The sequence below is a fragment of the Marmota flaviventris genome, chromosome 18 (assembly GCF_047511675.1).
Source record: "Marmota flaviventris isolate mMarFla1 chromosome 18, mMarFla1.hap1, whole genome shotgun sequence".
NCBI classification, from domain to species: Eukaryota; Metazoa; Chordata; class Mammalia; order Rodentia; family Sciuridae; genus Marmota; species Marmota flaviventris.
Window position 1 is genome coordinate 34,349,648 of NC_092515.1, and position 16,126 is coordinate 34,365,773.

Here is a 16,126-nt window from a genome sequence, read left to right on the forward strand (position 1 = left end):
CCAGGACCTTGCGCATGTGAGGCAAGCACTCTACTACTGAGCCACAACCCCAGCCTCTCTCTCAGTTGTTATTACAGAAATATTTCTCTATACATTGCCAAAGTATGCAAGTCTAGATTGACATTTGTTTTCTTTGAGTATTTTTAATGTGTCATCAGATCGTCTCCTCGGTTTTATGACCACAGATGGTAAATCTGTAGTCATCCTAATCTTTGCGCCTCTAGATATAATATGTACCCTTTTCTACCTTTTGTTTAACATTTTCTCTTTATCACTGATCAGAATTTGATTATGATATTACATTAGTTTGGTCTTTTTTAAATTTTGCTTTAAGTTTTCTGAGCTTCTTAATTCTTGTTGTTGTCACCAAATTGGGGATTCTTTTGGATATCATCTCTTCAAAAAATCTTTTTTAGTCATTCTCTCTCCTTTGGGACTCATGTTACATTGTAAATTTATGTTAAATGCTTAATATTATTCTACCAGTCATTGAAGTTCTTTTAGTTTTTGGTAGTTTCTTCTGTTTTCCTTAATTTTGGATAGTTGGTGTTTTTGTGTGTTCTAGTTCACTGATCTTTTCTCCTGCAGTGTCTAAATTTCTCTTAATCTCATTCAGCAGGAGGTTTGATCTTTAAGACCTTCATTATATGTGTACAAGATGACATATTCATATGTAAAAAAAGATGTTTATATCTTACAAGCTTGTTTATTTTTTCTTCTTTGCTCTTTTTCCCTTTTTTTTTAATAATGGCATGAAAAATAACTTATCCTACAATTGATGCCATCTTAGAGTCAGTGAAAATTTCTATTTCTTTTTGTAAGTGGATTGCAGCCCACTAAACTTAAACTTTTACTGGTCAGTAACAGGATGCCAAATATGTTTTGGTAAATAGAGGTTTCAGGTGGGGATAGAGAAATTTGCCTTCCTTCTGTTTTAATATAACCAGCAATGTTTGAGAAGGTTGAGAATGCTGAGAGTGTTTTTTATAAGTTTAAGAAAAATTTTTAAAATTTTATTGGTGCAAAATGATTATATGTGATAGTGGGATTCTTTGTAATATACCTGTAATCTGCACTTAACATAATTTCATCAATTTAATGTCCAGAACCTCCTGTTTCTCTCCTCACCCCTCTTGCTTTCTCAGTGGTTGTGAGATATTACTGTTGTATTTGGTTGCTAGCTATTGCACCTTGTATTTGTTGGGCACTGGATTTTGTTGAATCCTTTTAAATGCTGCTGAATTTTCCCAGTGAATAATTGAATTACTTGAATGAGTTGGATCTTTCCAAAGAGTAGGAAACCCTCCTGCAGGTCTCTGCACTCTCTGTTTCCTTCTCTCTCTCTCTCTCTCTCTCTCTCTCTCTCTCTCTCTCTCTCTCTCTCATTCTTCAGCTTCTTCCATTCTAGTATTCTGCCTTAACAAATTTTACTGCTTTGGCCTTCTTAAACTCTGATCTCTGACCTATCAACTGACTTCCAGAACTTTCCTACTCTGGCTTTGAAACTATTTCCAGGCAGTAAGTCAGGGCAATTGTAGGTCTGACCTACTTTGTTTCTTTTCTCCCTGGGATCATGTCTTGCCCTGTTTTCTAGTGTCAGAGACATTTGATTCATATTTTTGCTTTCTTTTTAGTTGCTTAAGGCAGAGGGTAAACATTGTTGCTGTTATTCCATAATATGTGGAAATGGAAGTCCTGCAGTTGTCATTTTGCTTTTCCTTCAATTTTAGAGGTAATATGGATAGGTTTTGCTGACATATATGGGGCCTGGTGGCCTTTGCCTCTTAGAAACTAAGTCTTATCTTTCTTGTTATCTTGCTAAGAGGCTTGTGTTGATGACTTAGGAGGTCATATGTTGTTGGGGAACATAGTGTTCGACTGTCTTTTTTTTAGTAGAGGAAGTAATGCCCTAAGCAGAGATGTTACAGATTTTGCCTGATGCATTGCATTAGTTCCTGGAATATGCAACAACTTGGCCACTGATTTTTCTCCCGCTGCTTGTGGTTTTAAGGAGTGTTCTTCAGCTGATTATTTTACCACCTACTCCATTCTTGAGTCATGAACCCATAGGCTTGAATTCTATTCTGAGGACCAAACATGGCAACATGCTGAGTTGGTTAGTTTGTTGCCTGGAAAAATATTAGGCAAAATTGATACTTTGATTAGAGAGAGAAAGAGGCAGATTTCATATGTTCACTTCCAAATAATAGAAAATAATTATTCTGGCTTATTCTAAAGACATGGCTGGAAGTAGATCAGTCATGTGACAGAGAAAGAACCTTTGTCCATAAATAGTAACCTTTGGAGTAGGTGAGCATCTTAAGACCATATGTAAGTAGGGTGACCATTTGTCATGTTTGTGGAGGAGACTCCTGTTTTACACTTATTGTCCTGGAATTGCTAATAGGATCCCTTTCTATTCTTGTGTCCTATTTTAGATGTTATGAATATATATATAATACATGTACATGTATCACACATGTGTATATATATATATATATATATATATATATATATATCATATGTATATATATATATTAAATATGTGTCCTATTTATAAGGAACAGTTTAAAGAATACAGGGTAAGTATTAATTCCTTGCTTACTTTTGTTCTTTAAGTAATGTATTCACAATTTACTCTGTCTTTACTTAAATAGCAGAAAGTGTATACTGACTAGTAAACATGTTTAAAAAGAATTTTTGGTATTTTTCCTGCAGATGATCTCAATGCCACCCACCAACACTGTGTTTTGGCTGGTTCACAGCCTCGGTTTAGTTCCACCCACCGAGTGGCAGAGGTAAGTGTAAATAAAAATGTGATTCACACTTAATTGGATGTGACAGAAGTGGTTGAGTGAGCAATTTATCACAGAGCTTTGGAAGAGTATTTGATAGAAAAATTGTTTCCATCTAACTTGACTTTAGTCTCTGTTTACTTGCCTTTTTAGCTTTGGGATATATTGGATGCAGGCTTAAAGTGTTTTCACAGCATGGGATAAGTATGTTTTGGTTCTTGGGGTTATGTTTCTTGGAGAAGGTAAATGCCATTGGCAGGTGTTCCTAGCTCAAGATTTTCTTAGTTGGTAGTATCTTTCAAGGTCAAGGGAAAGAGATGGGCCAGAGGAAATGGAGTGAATTTATGTGCTTGTGCATGTGATAGCGGTGGCTGGGTTTAAATGGTTGAGTATTTACATTTCCCTTAACTATTTGGGCAAACAAATGTAAATTTAGGAGAAACTAACAGTGGTGCCAAGGAATTTCTGAACTCCCCAGATGTATTCAAAGCCCAGACTTTATTGCTTAATTCTGCCATCCCTTGGCAGTGGCTGCTAGTCAGATGATCAGACTTGTTCAGAATGGAAAGTTAAGTGATGAGGAAAATCCTTAGTAGTTACCCTATCCAGGGAGTGGGGGAATAATCATAAAAGGATTAGAAGTAGACCTCCCACCTAAGCTTGTTACCTCTGCTTGGTCTTATGGCTTGACTTTTCAGGGAACCATGGGACAAGTGTGAAAAAGTGGGACAGAGGCATTGAACGTGTAGGGATGAAGGGATTTAGGAGATTTTAGTATAGCTAATGGGATCAACCAGGTACAAGATGGATCAGGATGGGATGAGGGTGTTGGGGAAATATTGAGTGGCTACAGTTAGAGTGGATCTAGAGTGGATCCTAAGGTACCCAAGGGAGTGGTAGGTGAGGCTGACTCCTGCAGAAGACCAGATTGTGAAAGGTCTTGGATATCAGATTAGGTGTTTGAGTCTATGTTGGTTGGCAGTTGCAGCCTATTGGTTACTTTTTGTTGATATATTGGCAATAACTTTAGAAGGATACAAATGATGGGGACTTCACTTAAACCTGTCAGGATCCAAACTATGGTAGCGGCAGCAGTAAAAAAGAAAAATTCCCATGAATCATGGAGGAGGCCTAGAGAGAGACTTGGCAACTAACTGACTGAAATGGGTAGAGGGAAGCAAGAATGAACTACTGAAATGACACCCAGGGATTGGGGGGGCGGGTGTCTAAGACATGAGGGGAGAACATTGGTTCAGTTTTGAACAGGCTGAATCAGATCTGCCACGTGGAGACGTCTAGCTGACAAATGGAAATGCGGAAGTACATCTTAGGAGAGAACAAGAAACTCTTCACTTCAACCCTCTGCAGTAAATACACACACACGGAAAAGCTCCTTCAAAGAGCCTTTGGCCTCTGGTTTGAAAAGTACCCCTCCCCAGCCAGCCTTGATGCCTTTGTTCAGGTGGACCAATTTCATAATGTCATTAGTTACTTTCAAAATGTCCTGAGACTTAGCGTTTTCAGATTAATCATGGCTGTGTTTGTAGCTTCTAATTTTTAGACCAAATTTTGAGTACTAATTAAATAAAAAGGGACTGTTATAGTGATTCTGTTGAAAGAAGAATATCACTCTGAATCTATGATTTTTATATTCTTTGTGTTTTATTCAAGCTACATGATATTTTACCAATCAGACACATATAATGTGAATTATCTGAATATCTTGCTTTCTGTATTGTATTATCAATCAGAAAACTATGGCCTTTGGGCCAGTGGGCTACTTTTGTAAATAAAGTTTTATTGGAACATAGCCACATTTATTTGTTTACATATTATTCATGGCTGCTTTGGAGCTACAGTGGCAGAGCTAAGTAGCTATAATACACACTTTGTGGCCTACCAGTCTAAATGTTTATTGTTTAGTCTTTTAAGAAAAAGTGTGGCCAAGCACAGTGGTGCTCACCCATAACCCCAGCAGTTTGGGATGCTGAGGCAGGAGGATCACAAATTGAAGGCCAGCCTGGGAAAATTAGTGAGATACCATTCACAACAAAAAATTAAAAAAGACTGGGGATATAGCTCAGTTGTAGAATGCTCATGGGTTTAATTCCTAATACCAAAGGAGGGGGGAAATTGTGTTCACCTCCATTATAGATGATCCTTTGTAAACAGGCATTAAAATTCACCTTAAAATAAAAGTATTTTTAAAAATCAGTGCGTTAGATGACTTTTTATTTCTATCTAAATATTAATATCAAAAGTAAAAAAATATACAAGTGAAAGGGGTATCTTCATATTCTGGTAGCTTTTCTCAATGGTTTACTTTTTGTAAACCACATGTGTTAGGCATCATAAGGATATTCATGTCTTGTGCTCACTTCAGTAACATATAAAATTGGAATGATACAGAGAAGATTAGCATGGAACAAAATGAAATATTAATCTCTTTGATCTCATAATACCATTTTTGGGAAGCAAACATTGGAAATAATTCAATAGAATTATATCTATTGAGAGGTTTATCCAGCATGACCAGTACTAGTGAAAATGGGCAGATCCTTAGTAATTAAATTGTTGAAATTCACCTTAATTGATAACATTGGAAATGGGAATTTTGAATACTTGTGTTAAACAGTGAAAAAACATATACATTGATATGTCTACATTGATTTCAACTGTTTATGGACAAAGAGCCACAATAACAAATAAAAATGGGTTAAGGTAGTAGGATTGCTTTTCTTATTTAAACATTTTTATTTTATTTAAATCATTGTTTCTAATATTAGAAGAAGGAAAAGATTTTTTTCCCAGTATTGAAGTTACACTATTGTTTCCCTCAATAGAAGAGAAGAAAAAAAAAATCCATACAATTTTATAACCCTCACTGAGTCTACAAATGTCCTCTCCTTACATATTAACATTATGTCTTTTCTGTGCCAAACAAAATCATTTGCTGTTTTCTGTGTATTCACAATATGTAGAAAACAGATTGTATTTTTCTCCTAAATTAATCTATTATTTATATAGTTCATTAATAATGTATTTAATACAACTATGCATAATAACTGAATCCATAAATCAAATGTTATACAAAGATAGCTATTCATTTGATGTATTCCTCAGAGTTAGTCAACTTTTTTTTAATGGTTTCAAACTGCCTTTTTTCTTCCTATTGTTTTTATTGGCATATAATAGTCATACAAAATAGCAGGTTTCATTGTGGCATATTTATACATGCACATAACATAATTTGATCAGTCCCTAGTACCACTTCTTGTCCTCCCTTCCCAATCCCCTTTCTCTACCCTACTGGTCTCTCTTCTGTTTCCTGAAAGTAGATTGTCTAAAGAAATGGTATTCTGAAATTCATTTTTGTTACTCAGAGAAGAAACCTATTCTGGTTTTTGGTTGTATATGAATAGATTATTTCCTTTGTCTTTTGACCTTTATTCGATTTAATTTTTTTTTATTTGAGTCAGAATGTGCTTGGGATTCAACACAGAACATCTCTTTTTAAACTTAAATTTTATGCATAATTAATTTTTGAGTAAGTAGGTTCTCAAATGGGTCAAAATTTAAAAATTGCCGAAAGTTATACAATTAAAGACTCTTTTTCTTCAAGTCAACTAGCTCCCCTTCCCCAAAGCAACCATCATCAGATTTTTGTTGTCCTTTTTGTGTTAATATATATGTTATGTATATAACACATATACATACACACAAATGGCAGTCTACCCTATCCAGCATTCTGTGCTTTTAGTTATGTTTCAAAACCTCATGATAATTATTCATTAACATATAATTCTTATTTTGATGTAGGTAAGGTTTTTTTTTTTTTTTTTTTACATAGGACACACATAAGCAGCTCAGGAAAAAATAGAAAAAATGAATTGCATGAAAGTTTAAAATTTTTGTGTTTCAAAGTATATCCAGCAAGTGGAAGACTACCCACAGAATAAAAGAAAATATTTGAAAACTATATATCTTATAAGGTACTTATATTTAGAATATATAAAGAATTCTTAGAACTCAATAAGAAAGAAGAATGCTATTTAAAATGGTGAACAATCTGGATAGGCATGTTCCAAAGAAGGTATACAAAGGACAGAAAATATGTGAAAAATTCATATCATTAGTCATTGGAGAAATGCAAATCAAAACCATGATGAGATACCACTTTACCCCCATTAGACTGGCTAGGGTAAAAAGGATAATAACAAAAAAGACGAACCTTGTGCACTATTAGAAGGAAATTCAGTGGTACAGCCATTTTGGGAAACAGTCTGGTACTTCTTCAGAAGGTTAAACACAAAGTCGACCCTAAGACCCAGCAATTTCATGCTTAGATATAGACCCAAGAGAAATGAAAACTTGTCAATGAATGTTCATAGTAGCTTGATTCATAATAGCCAAAGTGGACACAGCTGAGTTTGATCACTTAATGAATGGATAAACAAAATGTGGCCTATTCATAAAATTGCATATTATTTAGAAGTACAAAGGAATTAAATACTGACACTCACAGCAACATGGGTGCACTGTGGAAACATGCTACATAGAAGAAGCCAGACATAATGATCACATGTCACAAGATTTTGCTTATATGAAATGACCTGAATAGGAATATATATGGGCATGGAAAGTTGACAGGTGGTTGCCGAAGACTGGAAAGTTTGGTGGAAATGGAAGAGATTGACTACTTAAGGGCATAGGGCTTCATTTTGATGTAATAAAATTATTCTGAAATTAATTGTAACATTCAAAGGGAGATCAGTGAAGGAAAGGGTCTAGGGGGTTGAAGGGGGGAAGTGCTAGGAAGTGATATTGGCCAAATTACATTGTTATATTGTATGCATCTATAAATATATAGCAATAAATCCCATCATTATGTACAATTATAATATATGTGGAAAGAGAAAAAACAAATAAAATTAATTGTAGTGATGGTCATACAACTCTGTGAATATATTTTAGAATATTGAATTGTATGTTTTAAATAGCTGATTTTATATATGTGAATTATAATTCAATGAAGTTGTAGCAAAAAAAGAAAAGAAAGAAAAGAAAGAAAAAGGAAAAGAAATCTCCCCAGCTCTGATCATAAATTCTTTATACCAAATAAAAGTCTTTGCATCAGGAAAAAAAAAATTGGCTGCAAATAAGGTTATATTATAGTGCATTTAATTGCCCCCCCTTTTTAAAAATTTTTGTAGTTATGGATGGGCATAATACCTTTATTTTATTTATTTTATGTGGTTCTGAGGATCGAATCCAGTACCCCACACGTGCTAGGCAAGTGCTCTATCACTGAACCACAATCCCAGCCTTTACTGGTTCCCCTTTGGTGGAAAATATAGATCTTTTCCCATCTTTGGCTATGATAAATGGCTGTGCAATTAATAACCTCTTATGTAGGTTGGGCAAATAAAGGTGGAAGTAGAATAACTTTCTAGAAAGTCATTTAAAAATATGTTGTGGCAGTAGGCCTGTGGGATAAAAGTGATTGGTAATTCACCTCTATTCTTTGTTTTTTTCTTTGTAGAAAATGGAGATGCCCGCCCTTGTGCTCTCAGCTCTTTGGGGTCGTCATATTAAAATGTATATTAAGTCAAGCGTCTGTTTTTTTGGCTCTGAAATTTTGATTTTCCCAGGCTTGTCGATGTCATATTATATAAAATGGCAGCAACTGTGCAGAGAATATTTATACCAGAAGATTGGCCTTCAAAGTTATTTCTAAGGGCTCAGTTTAAATTATAAATACAAAAATAAAAATATTTTAGGGATACATTTCCCTCATTGTGTCTAACAGATATAGATATATATAGTGCTTGTTTTTTTTTTATCATTGTAGGAAATCCTTTCATTATCAAAATAAATGGACGCATACTCCATCTGTACCCTCTTGTTTTCTGACACATGATCATTCAGAGGAGTTTGTCCATTTGACCTCTGTTTTGTACCCTCATACTCAGAGAGGGATGAACTAGTTATCAGTGTCCTTGCTGATACTCAAGTACTAAGTTCTGCCTTTGAATGTGCTTTGAGGGCATGAACCACATATTCTCCATTATTTGAATCTGTACTGCTAAGGACCTCAACTGCTAGTATATGTTTTTTGTAGAAAAGGGAAATAAATTTCTTTGCCTTCTATTTATAAGTTCAATTTTTTTCCTGCCATAACTATTCTATTTCATGTTTTTGAATCAGTTCTACAGCCTGGGTACCTTTCTTTCTCATTGTTAGAATCATGACACTTGAGATAAAATCAATATCCTTGACTTGTTGATTAAGTAGTTATTTGTTCAATAATTGTTGCTTTTCTCCCACATTTAGGACTCAGTTCTAGATGCTATAGTATATGTAGAAAAAAATATGTATATACAGAAGACCTTAGTCTCAGGATACTTACTGTTTAGTTAGAGATAGAAGACCCACATGCTAAAAGAAAACCTGTAAGCCAAGTGGCCAGGGCAAGGCCATGCTGGCAGCGATGGGTCCAGTGAGGAGGTCATTGTATTAACTCTTGGGTGAAGGAGTCTGGGGATGACAGACGAATGCACAGAAAAGAGATGTGAACAGTGATAGGAAGAGTGGCATGGCAGCCTTGAATTTCTCTCATACTCTCCCTTGCTGGTTCTGTCTTGGCAGTGCTCCACGGGAACCTTGGATTATATTTTACAGCGCTCCCAGGTGGCTCTGCAGAATATCCGTGATGACCTGGAGAATGGCGATGTCTCTTTGAAATCCTTTGAGCCTGCCATTTTGAAACAAGGAGAAGAAATTCACAATGAGGTGAGTAGAGTACTTTCAAGAACTGGGAAGGGTCTGAGATTCTACCCTCTTTGCAAGCTAACAAGTTGATCTGCCACAGTGTCATGCTGTATGAGACAGCAGTCTCTGAAGTCAAAGGTGAAGGACAGGTTATGACAACAATGGGAGTAGCAAGACTATCAACATTTTTGTGCTAGTTCCTAGTCTTTGGGCAAAATCCGATAAACTGGGTAGCTTCTAAACAACAGGCATTTATCTTCACAGTGTGGGAGTCCAAGATCAAGTACTGGCAGTTTTAGTGTCTGATGAGGGTATATTTCCTGGTACATAGATGGTCCCATCTCACTGTCTTCATGTGGTACAAACAAGCCCCCTTGATCATCTTTTGTAGGTGCACTAGATCCATTCATGAGGGCTCAGCCCTCCTGAACCTCCCCAAGGCCCATCTCTTTATACCATCATCTTGGGAGTTAGGATTTCAATATAAGAATTTGAGGGGAACAGCAGCATTCAGACCACAGCATTCTCTAAGCCTCTTATTTCCATAGGGTGATGCAATGTGGGCCAGATAATATGTTTACTGGGAGGAGCTGCATTATAAGAGAGGACCCTTGAACTAAGGGAACCTGCCTTTTTCCTGGTGGGTAGTCAGCAGGCTTGTCCTTAGCTCCAGATGGAGATAGTGTCTCACTTTTCAAGTCTGTAAGCATACCTTCCCCTTGTTCTCATGGGAGGAGAAGCTATTGCTCTCTTCCAAGGCCCTTCACTGTACAAGCTCCTTGCAGTGAGTATCTGAAACACAGGACAGTCAGTCAGTGCCTTGCTCACAACACATGCAGAAGTACTAGTGACTGTGCTTTTCCTTTTATTTATGAAATTAGGTGCATTTCAGCAGTCTATGAGACCCTCAGGTCTTGATCGCATTCATTAATGTTTCACAAATTTACTATTCTTCCAATTTTTACTTTATCTTTGGCTCACGTATATTGTTAACTAGTAGTTTTCTTTAAGCCAACTCATTTGTTACAAAAATTATATTCTTTAAAAAGGGGAAAATTTATATTGCTACTTTAGTGGAAACCCAGCATGACTAGTCAAAAAAGTAGCAGAGTAAGAAGATCCAATGAAAAAAGAGTGATGATATTATATTCTAGTAAGTACCCTTGCCTGGAGAAGACTCTGAGGCTAAGGTCTCCTTTCTTCAGGAAAGAAAGGAGATAAGTGGCAATGGTTTCATGATTTCTTAAATTTTTAAAAAATTATTTAATTCCACCCTTCAATTAAGTGAATTTTATGATGGGTAAATTATGCCTTTAAAAAAAACTGTCAATGGTTTGGGGTTGTAGCTCTGACGTAGAGCGCTCGCCTAACATGTGTGAGGTACTGGGTTCAATCCTCAGCACCATATAAAGCAAAATAAAGACACATGTCCACCTACAATTACAAAATAAATATTTTTTAAAAAACTGTCAAAAGAATTAACAAGTGGTAAAGAATTATTGAAGACTATTGTCAATCTGAGATTTTCTCTAATATAATCAGGATTGGAGAGAATTGGTAATATAAGTGTTTTCATTCATCCATTCAATAAATACTGACTGAGCATATGCCGGACATTCTTCTGGGATGTACTGGTAAAGAAAAAAGATACCAGTATAGGGCAATCACCATGAACAATAAACAATACATTGGTAAATGATGTTAGAAGTTGCTAAGTGCTACTGAAACAAACCAATCAACAGAGCAAGTTAAAGGGGACTGAGAGAACTAAGGGGCATCCCTGTTAAAATAGAATGTCCTTTGAGTAGCTACTTAAGAAGGTGAGGGAGTAAGCTATGAAGATATCTAGATGTGTTAATCAGTTTTCCTTTGCTGTAACAAAATACCGAGAAAAACAACTTAAAGCAGGAAAGGTTTATTTTATATCATGGTTTCAGTCCATTGTCGCCTGGCTCCATTGCTTTGGGCCTAAAGCAAAGCAGAACATCATGGCAGGGTGTGGTCAAAGAAAACTACTCACCTAATGGCAGCCAGGAAGCAGAGAGAGAAAGATAAATAAAGGGGTTGGGATAAGACATAACCCTCCAGGGTATACCCCCGGTGACAAGCCTCCTCCAACTAGACCTGACTCCTGTTTCCACCACCTACCAGTAGCACCACCAACTGGGGACCAATTCTTTCAACACATGAGCCTCTGGGGGACATCCCAGATCCAAATGATCACCCTGGTGAAGAGCATTCCAGAGAGAACCTCCACTGCAAAGGCCATGGGTGAGGCAGAGCTTGGTGTTCGTGGAGTAGTGAGAGAGTGTGAGTGCAGGCAATGAGGCTTCCAGAAGGAGATGAGGTCACAGGTAGAGTGTCAAGAGACTGAGGAAGAGCAGATTGTCAAGGTCCTCGGAGGACCCTAGGATGGGGCTTTTCTTTTCACTGGAGGAAAGTTAGGAGTCATTGAAGGGATTGGAACAGAAGATAAACAGTGTCTGCACCCACACTGACATATATCTTTTTAATATCTTAAAAATTTTGTGAAACACTATCAAACTTTCCAGAACCAAAGGCGAAAAAGTTCTTCCTTCGAGGGGAATAGTAACCCCTTGCAATGGAAAGCTGACTTTCTTTTCTTAATTGTGCCTAATAAGGGTCCTACTTTCCCTACCATCAATCCTGGCTGGAGACATTGCTGATAGCTAGAATTGCTGAAAAGATAAACATTTATTGGGCTCGTGACCTCACTGAATTATATCTGGGAGCCAAATTATGTCTTTTTCCATTGTGTAAAAATTCTCATCTGGAAATTCAGTTATTTCCTTCTGTAAAGATCTCACAATTTTGGGAGTCAGATTAGCAGATCGGGTGCTATCTTTAACGGGCATATAGGCTGTTCTGTTTTGCTCTCCTTTCCCATCTTCTCTGACTGTGATGTTTTGTTATCATCTGTGGGCAAAGAAAATCTACAAAATCACACTGTTTATCTCACAGTAGAATATAGTCATCTGAATCCATCTGCTTCAGAAAGTGACGGGCTGTTTTTGACATTGTATATGTCAGGGAGGGGGGGCACAGATGTAGCAGCAATCTTAGTTCCTTGAGACCAGCCTGGGATTAAATGGAGAGAAATCTTGAGTCTCAGTATCACGTGTGCCAGCGTTTGCCACCCCCACCCTCCATCTTCAATTCTTCAAGGTCAACTCCTTCCTTAAGAATCAATTCCATATGTCAGGATGCTTTGGCAGATAGTATTCTTTTGCCATACAGGTTGGCCTGGGATCGAGTACCCCCACGTCTTCTCTGTACTGTGTTCTGATGTTAAACAAAAGTGCCAATGTCCATAATAGTTACTCAGTTTCTTCTTATTTGCTTTCTTCTTTCTTCAAAGCCACAAACCTTTGCCGTACTAATAATAGGGTGAGAAACCCATGATTTTAAATGCTATGTGCTTTCAGGCTGTCTGGCTTTAAGAGTGGCTTGTTTTCCTTGTCTAGGATGGTTTCTAACTTAGCAATTTGGGAAGTTTAGGCCCAGGAACTGAGTACCTTTTAGATTTTTTTTTTTCTACTTTAAGATGCTTGGGAAAGATTCATGTTCATGTATAAGCATAATCTCCCTCTGTGTTATTAAATTGTTTGTTCTCGTTCTTAAAAACAGTAAAATGTGGAATCAGTCTCTTTAGTAAGTTTCTCCTGGGAGACATCCTGTTTGGTGGGTTTGTTTGGCTCTTCTGTCCTTCTGATCAGACCTGCGTCTTCCTTATAGCTGTGGTGCTAGGGTCTGAATAGGGTACCTCTTTGTAGATTGCACCTTAGCATATCTCCCTGGCCTCGTTTCTTCCTCAGTGAAATAGCTTATTTCGGTTGTTACAGCGAGATATCAGCTCTAAGGGGCATGTTCACGTATCTCATGAGGCAGCTATGATCAATAGTCTGTACAAAGGTGGTAGAAGAAAAGCCGGTGGTATTTGCTCACCTGTAGGAGTGCGGGAGATTATTTCAACTGTTTGGTGTTACAGCTAGCATCCTAGAACTAGGATTTTAGAGTCTTACAAGCTTTATTCCCCAAGTACCTGGTGACAGAGGTTCAGGCAGGTGATAGATCCTGTTTGTTTCTCTGGGTATTTCTGGGAGAAAAGCTTTTCTTGGTCGATCTCTTTTTTGACTAGTCCGTGGAGAAGGCAGGTACAGGTAAGAGGGTTACAGAGATGGTTTTCTGGGTCACAGCTGTGAACCTTAATCTACTGTGAACATGTTTTCATTTTTCTCTGGAGACCTAGAAGCCCCTCCAAGATTCTGCATGGTCTCCCGACCGTTGATCTTCTTCCTGATGCCTGCGGGCTTTAAGTTCCTCATATTGTAAGTGCTCAAAAGATTAGATAATAGGGACCCTTCATTAAGTGCATGTCAGAAATCAGGGAGTTTGGTTTCTAAGCATAAAGAAGACTGCACCTGGAAAGTTGTCTCCTCTTGTTCTTGTCTTCAGGGACCCCTATCACCACGGAGTGTTTCTGGGCCCCCAGTCAGTGTTTGCCCTCCTGACAACTTGTCTCTTGTTTCTGCTCTGTTAGCTGCAGGCCTCCTTGGGGGGACTGTACTCAGGAGGAGGGAGAAGACCCTGGCCCTGTCATGGTTAGAAACTTTCATGAGTCAGTCACTATGGTTAGTTTTGATTTTTTTTTTCTTAGTCCAAAGTAATAAGGCTTCCACTGAATTCTAAGTCCTGTGTTTCTAGTTTTGTGTAAAGTCCACCCTGCAGCTCGCCTTTCTATCCCCAAGTTTAGGGGGCAACTGGGATCAAACCCAGGGCCTCATCCATGCGAGGCAGCAACCCTGGCCCTAATCCATACTCCCACCATTTTCTTAACTCAAACTCTGAATCAACTGGAAATATTTTTTGCTTCTTTACATGATTTTAAGAAGGAATAAAAAAAGCAATTACTCCTCTTGGCAGTGGGGGAACTGGTAAGAGTGGCATTCAATTAAAATCCTGTAAAAATTTTTTTTGCCCACAACATTGAAGTGAAAAAGTCAGGTCATGGTGTGGAATAAAATTCATGCCAATGGATTCGGTGTCCACAAAGATTGTATCTCGTAGGCAGCCCTTCAAATCGTGAGTAAAGCTCTGTTGGGAGTAGGTCCCCAGTGTTGAATTCTTTCATTGGCACCAGGGGAAGGGGCGGATCAGAGTTGACATCAATGTGGAAACTTCTCCTGCTCAGAAAATCTCATCAGATTATGAGACACTTGCCAGCGATCGGTTCTAGGGCTTGTGCTCTTGTTGAGTTTGTATTCTTTGCTTCCAGCAAGGACCTGGCACTCAGTAGACAGTTCCTTATTAACCCAGCTAGTCCTCACCACAAACCTGTGCGGTTCTTATGTAATTATCCCTCCTCTGCGGATGGCATAGGTCATCTGTAGTGGAGCCCAGTTTTGAACTGACTCCAGAGCTCTCATTCTTAACCATGACGGGATCTGCCCCCAAAAACAGGGAGGTAGATGAGAGGAAGATGAAGGCACTATCCAGTCAAAGGGACAGGTCTTTTTCTTTGCTTTCCTGTCTAGTGACAGAGTGGCCAGATAGGCCCTTCTCCTTGCTTCTGAATTTTGATTTATTGAAATCCAGGTTCTAGTGAACCCTGATAGGCTAAATGACCTGATTATATGTGATAATGTGTTGGATTTCCTGGGATACCGTGGTTGCCAGGGTTTGTGTATTTTGCCCTCTTCGGTGGAAATAACCAGCCCAAAGGCTGGAAGGTCTTGTCAGCTCTCGGCAACACGGGGTTTGATGCATTGCTGACAGGCTGTTCTGATAGTGTGAACAAATTTCATGTGAAACTCTTTGAAAAGAGCTCATTTTTCCCCTTGTAATAAATATTGTTAAGCTTGTATCTTCGCTGAAGTTATCTTCGCTGAAGTTAAACTATGTTTATACTCGTTCTCCTTTCAAAGCACTCAAGTTCACTTCTGTTAACCACTGTCTTTCAATGCCACAGATTAGGTGTAGCAACTGTTGTCTTAATATTGTCTACATTCCTTTTTTGTTTTGTTTTGTTTAAACAGCTTTAACTGAAATCAGTTCTACATATCAAACAAACATTTAGTTAATGTAAACTAAAACCTTTTCATATTCCTGGGTGTTCTCAGGTTACTTACTGTGAGCCATTTTTACCATTGTCCAACCTTTACAAATTGCTTTTGTTTGCTTCATGAAAGTTCAATGTGGATAAACAAACAAAAAAATTCTTTGTGGTAACAGGTGACAATTGTAATGGCTGGGCACCTGTGCATGGAATACAATCGCCATAGCAAAACCAGAGGATCCAGCACAGAACTGTGATTGCTGCACATTTCTTTAGAGGGTAGAGGTAAAAAGTTTTTAGACTAAATGGTGTTATACTTTGATGGTACAATTTGATTTTTAAGATGAAGATGGGTACTAGGAGACTTGGAACATAGATAGGAAATGATTGGTTAAGCTTCTGAAACGTTACTCAGCTTCTCATCTGTGTATGTTGGGGTTATTTCAGTTGCAAGGGAAAGAATGGTGAACCTGAATTGGCTTAC

At 37.8% G+C, this 16,126-nt stretch overlaps 1 protein-coding gene across 1 annotated transcript in view; it reads left to right on the forward strand.

Annotated features, from left to right (window-relative positions):
* Fto (FTO alpha-ketoglutarate dependent dioxygenase) overlaps positions 1–16,126 on the forward strand; it is a 373,197-nt gene that overhangs the window by 162,560 nt on the left and 194,511 nt on the right. Inside the window, exons 5-6 of the mRNA XM_027939073.2 lie at positions 2,719–2,798; positions 9,444–9,587. Coding sequence (XP_027794874.2) covers positions 2,719–2,798; positions 9,444–9,587 — 224 coding nt within the window. The remainder of the gene's footprint in view (positions 1–2,718; positions 2,799–9,443; positions 9,588–16,126) is intronic.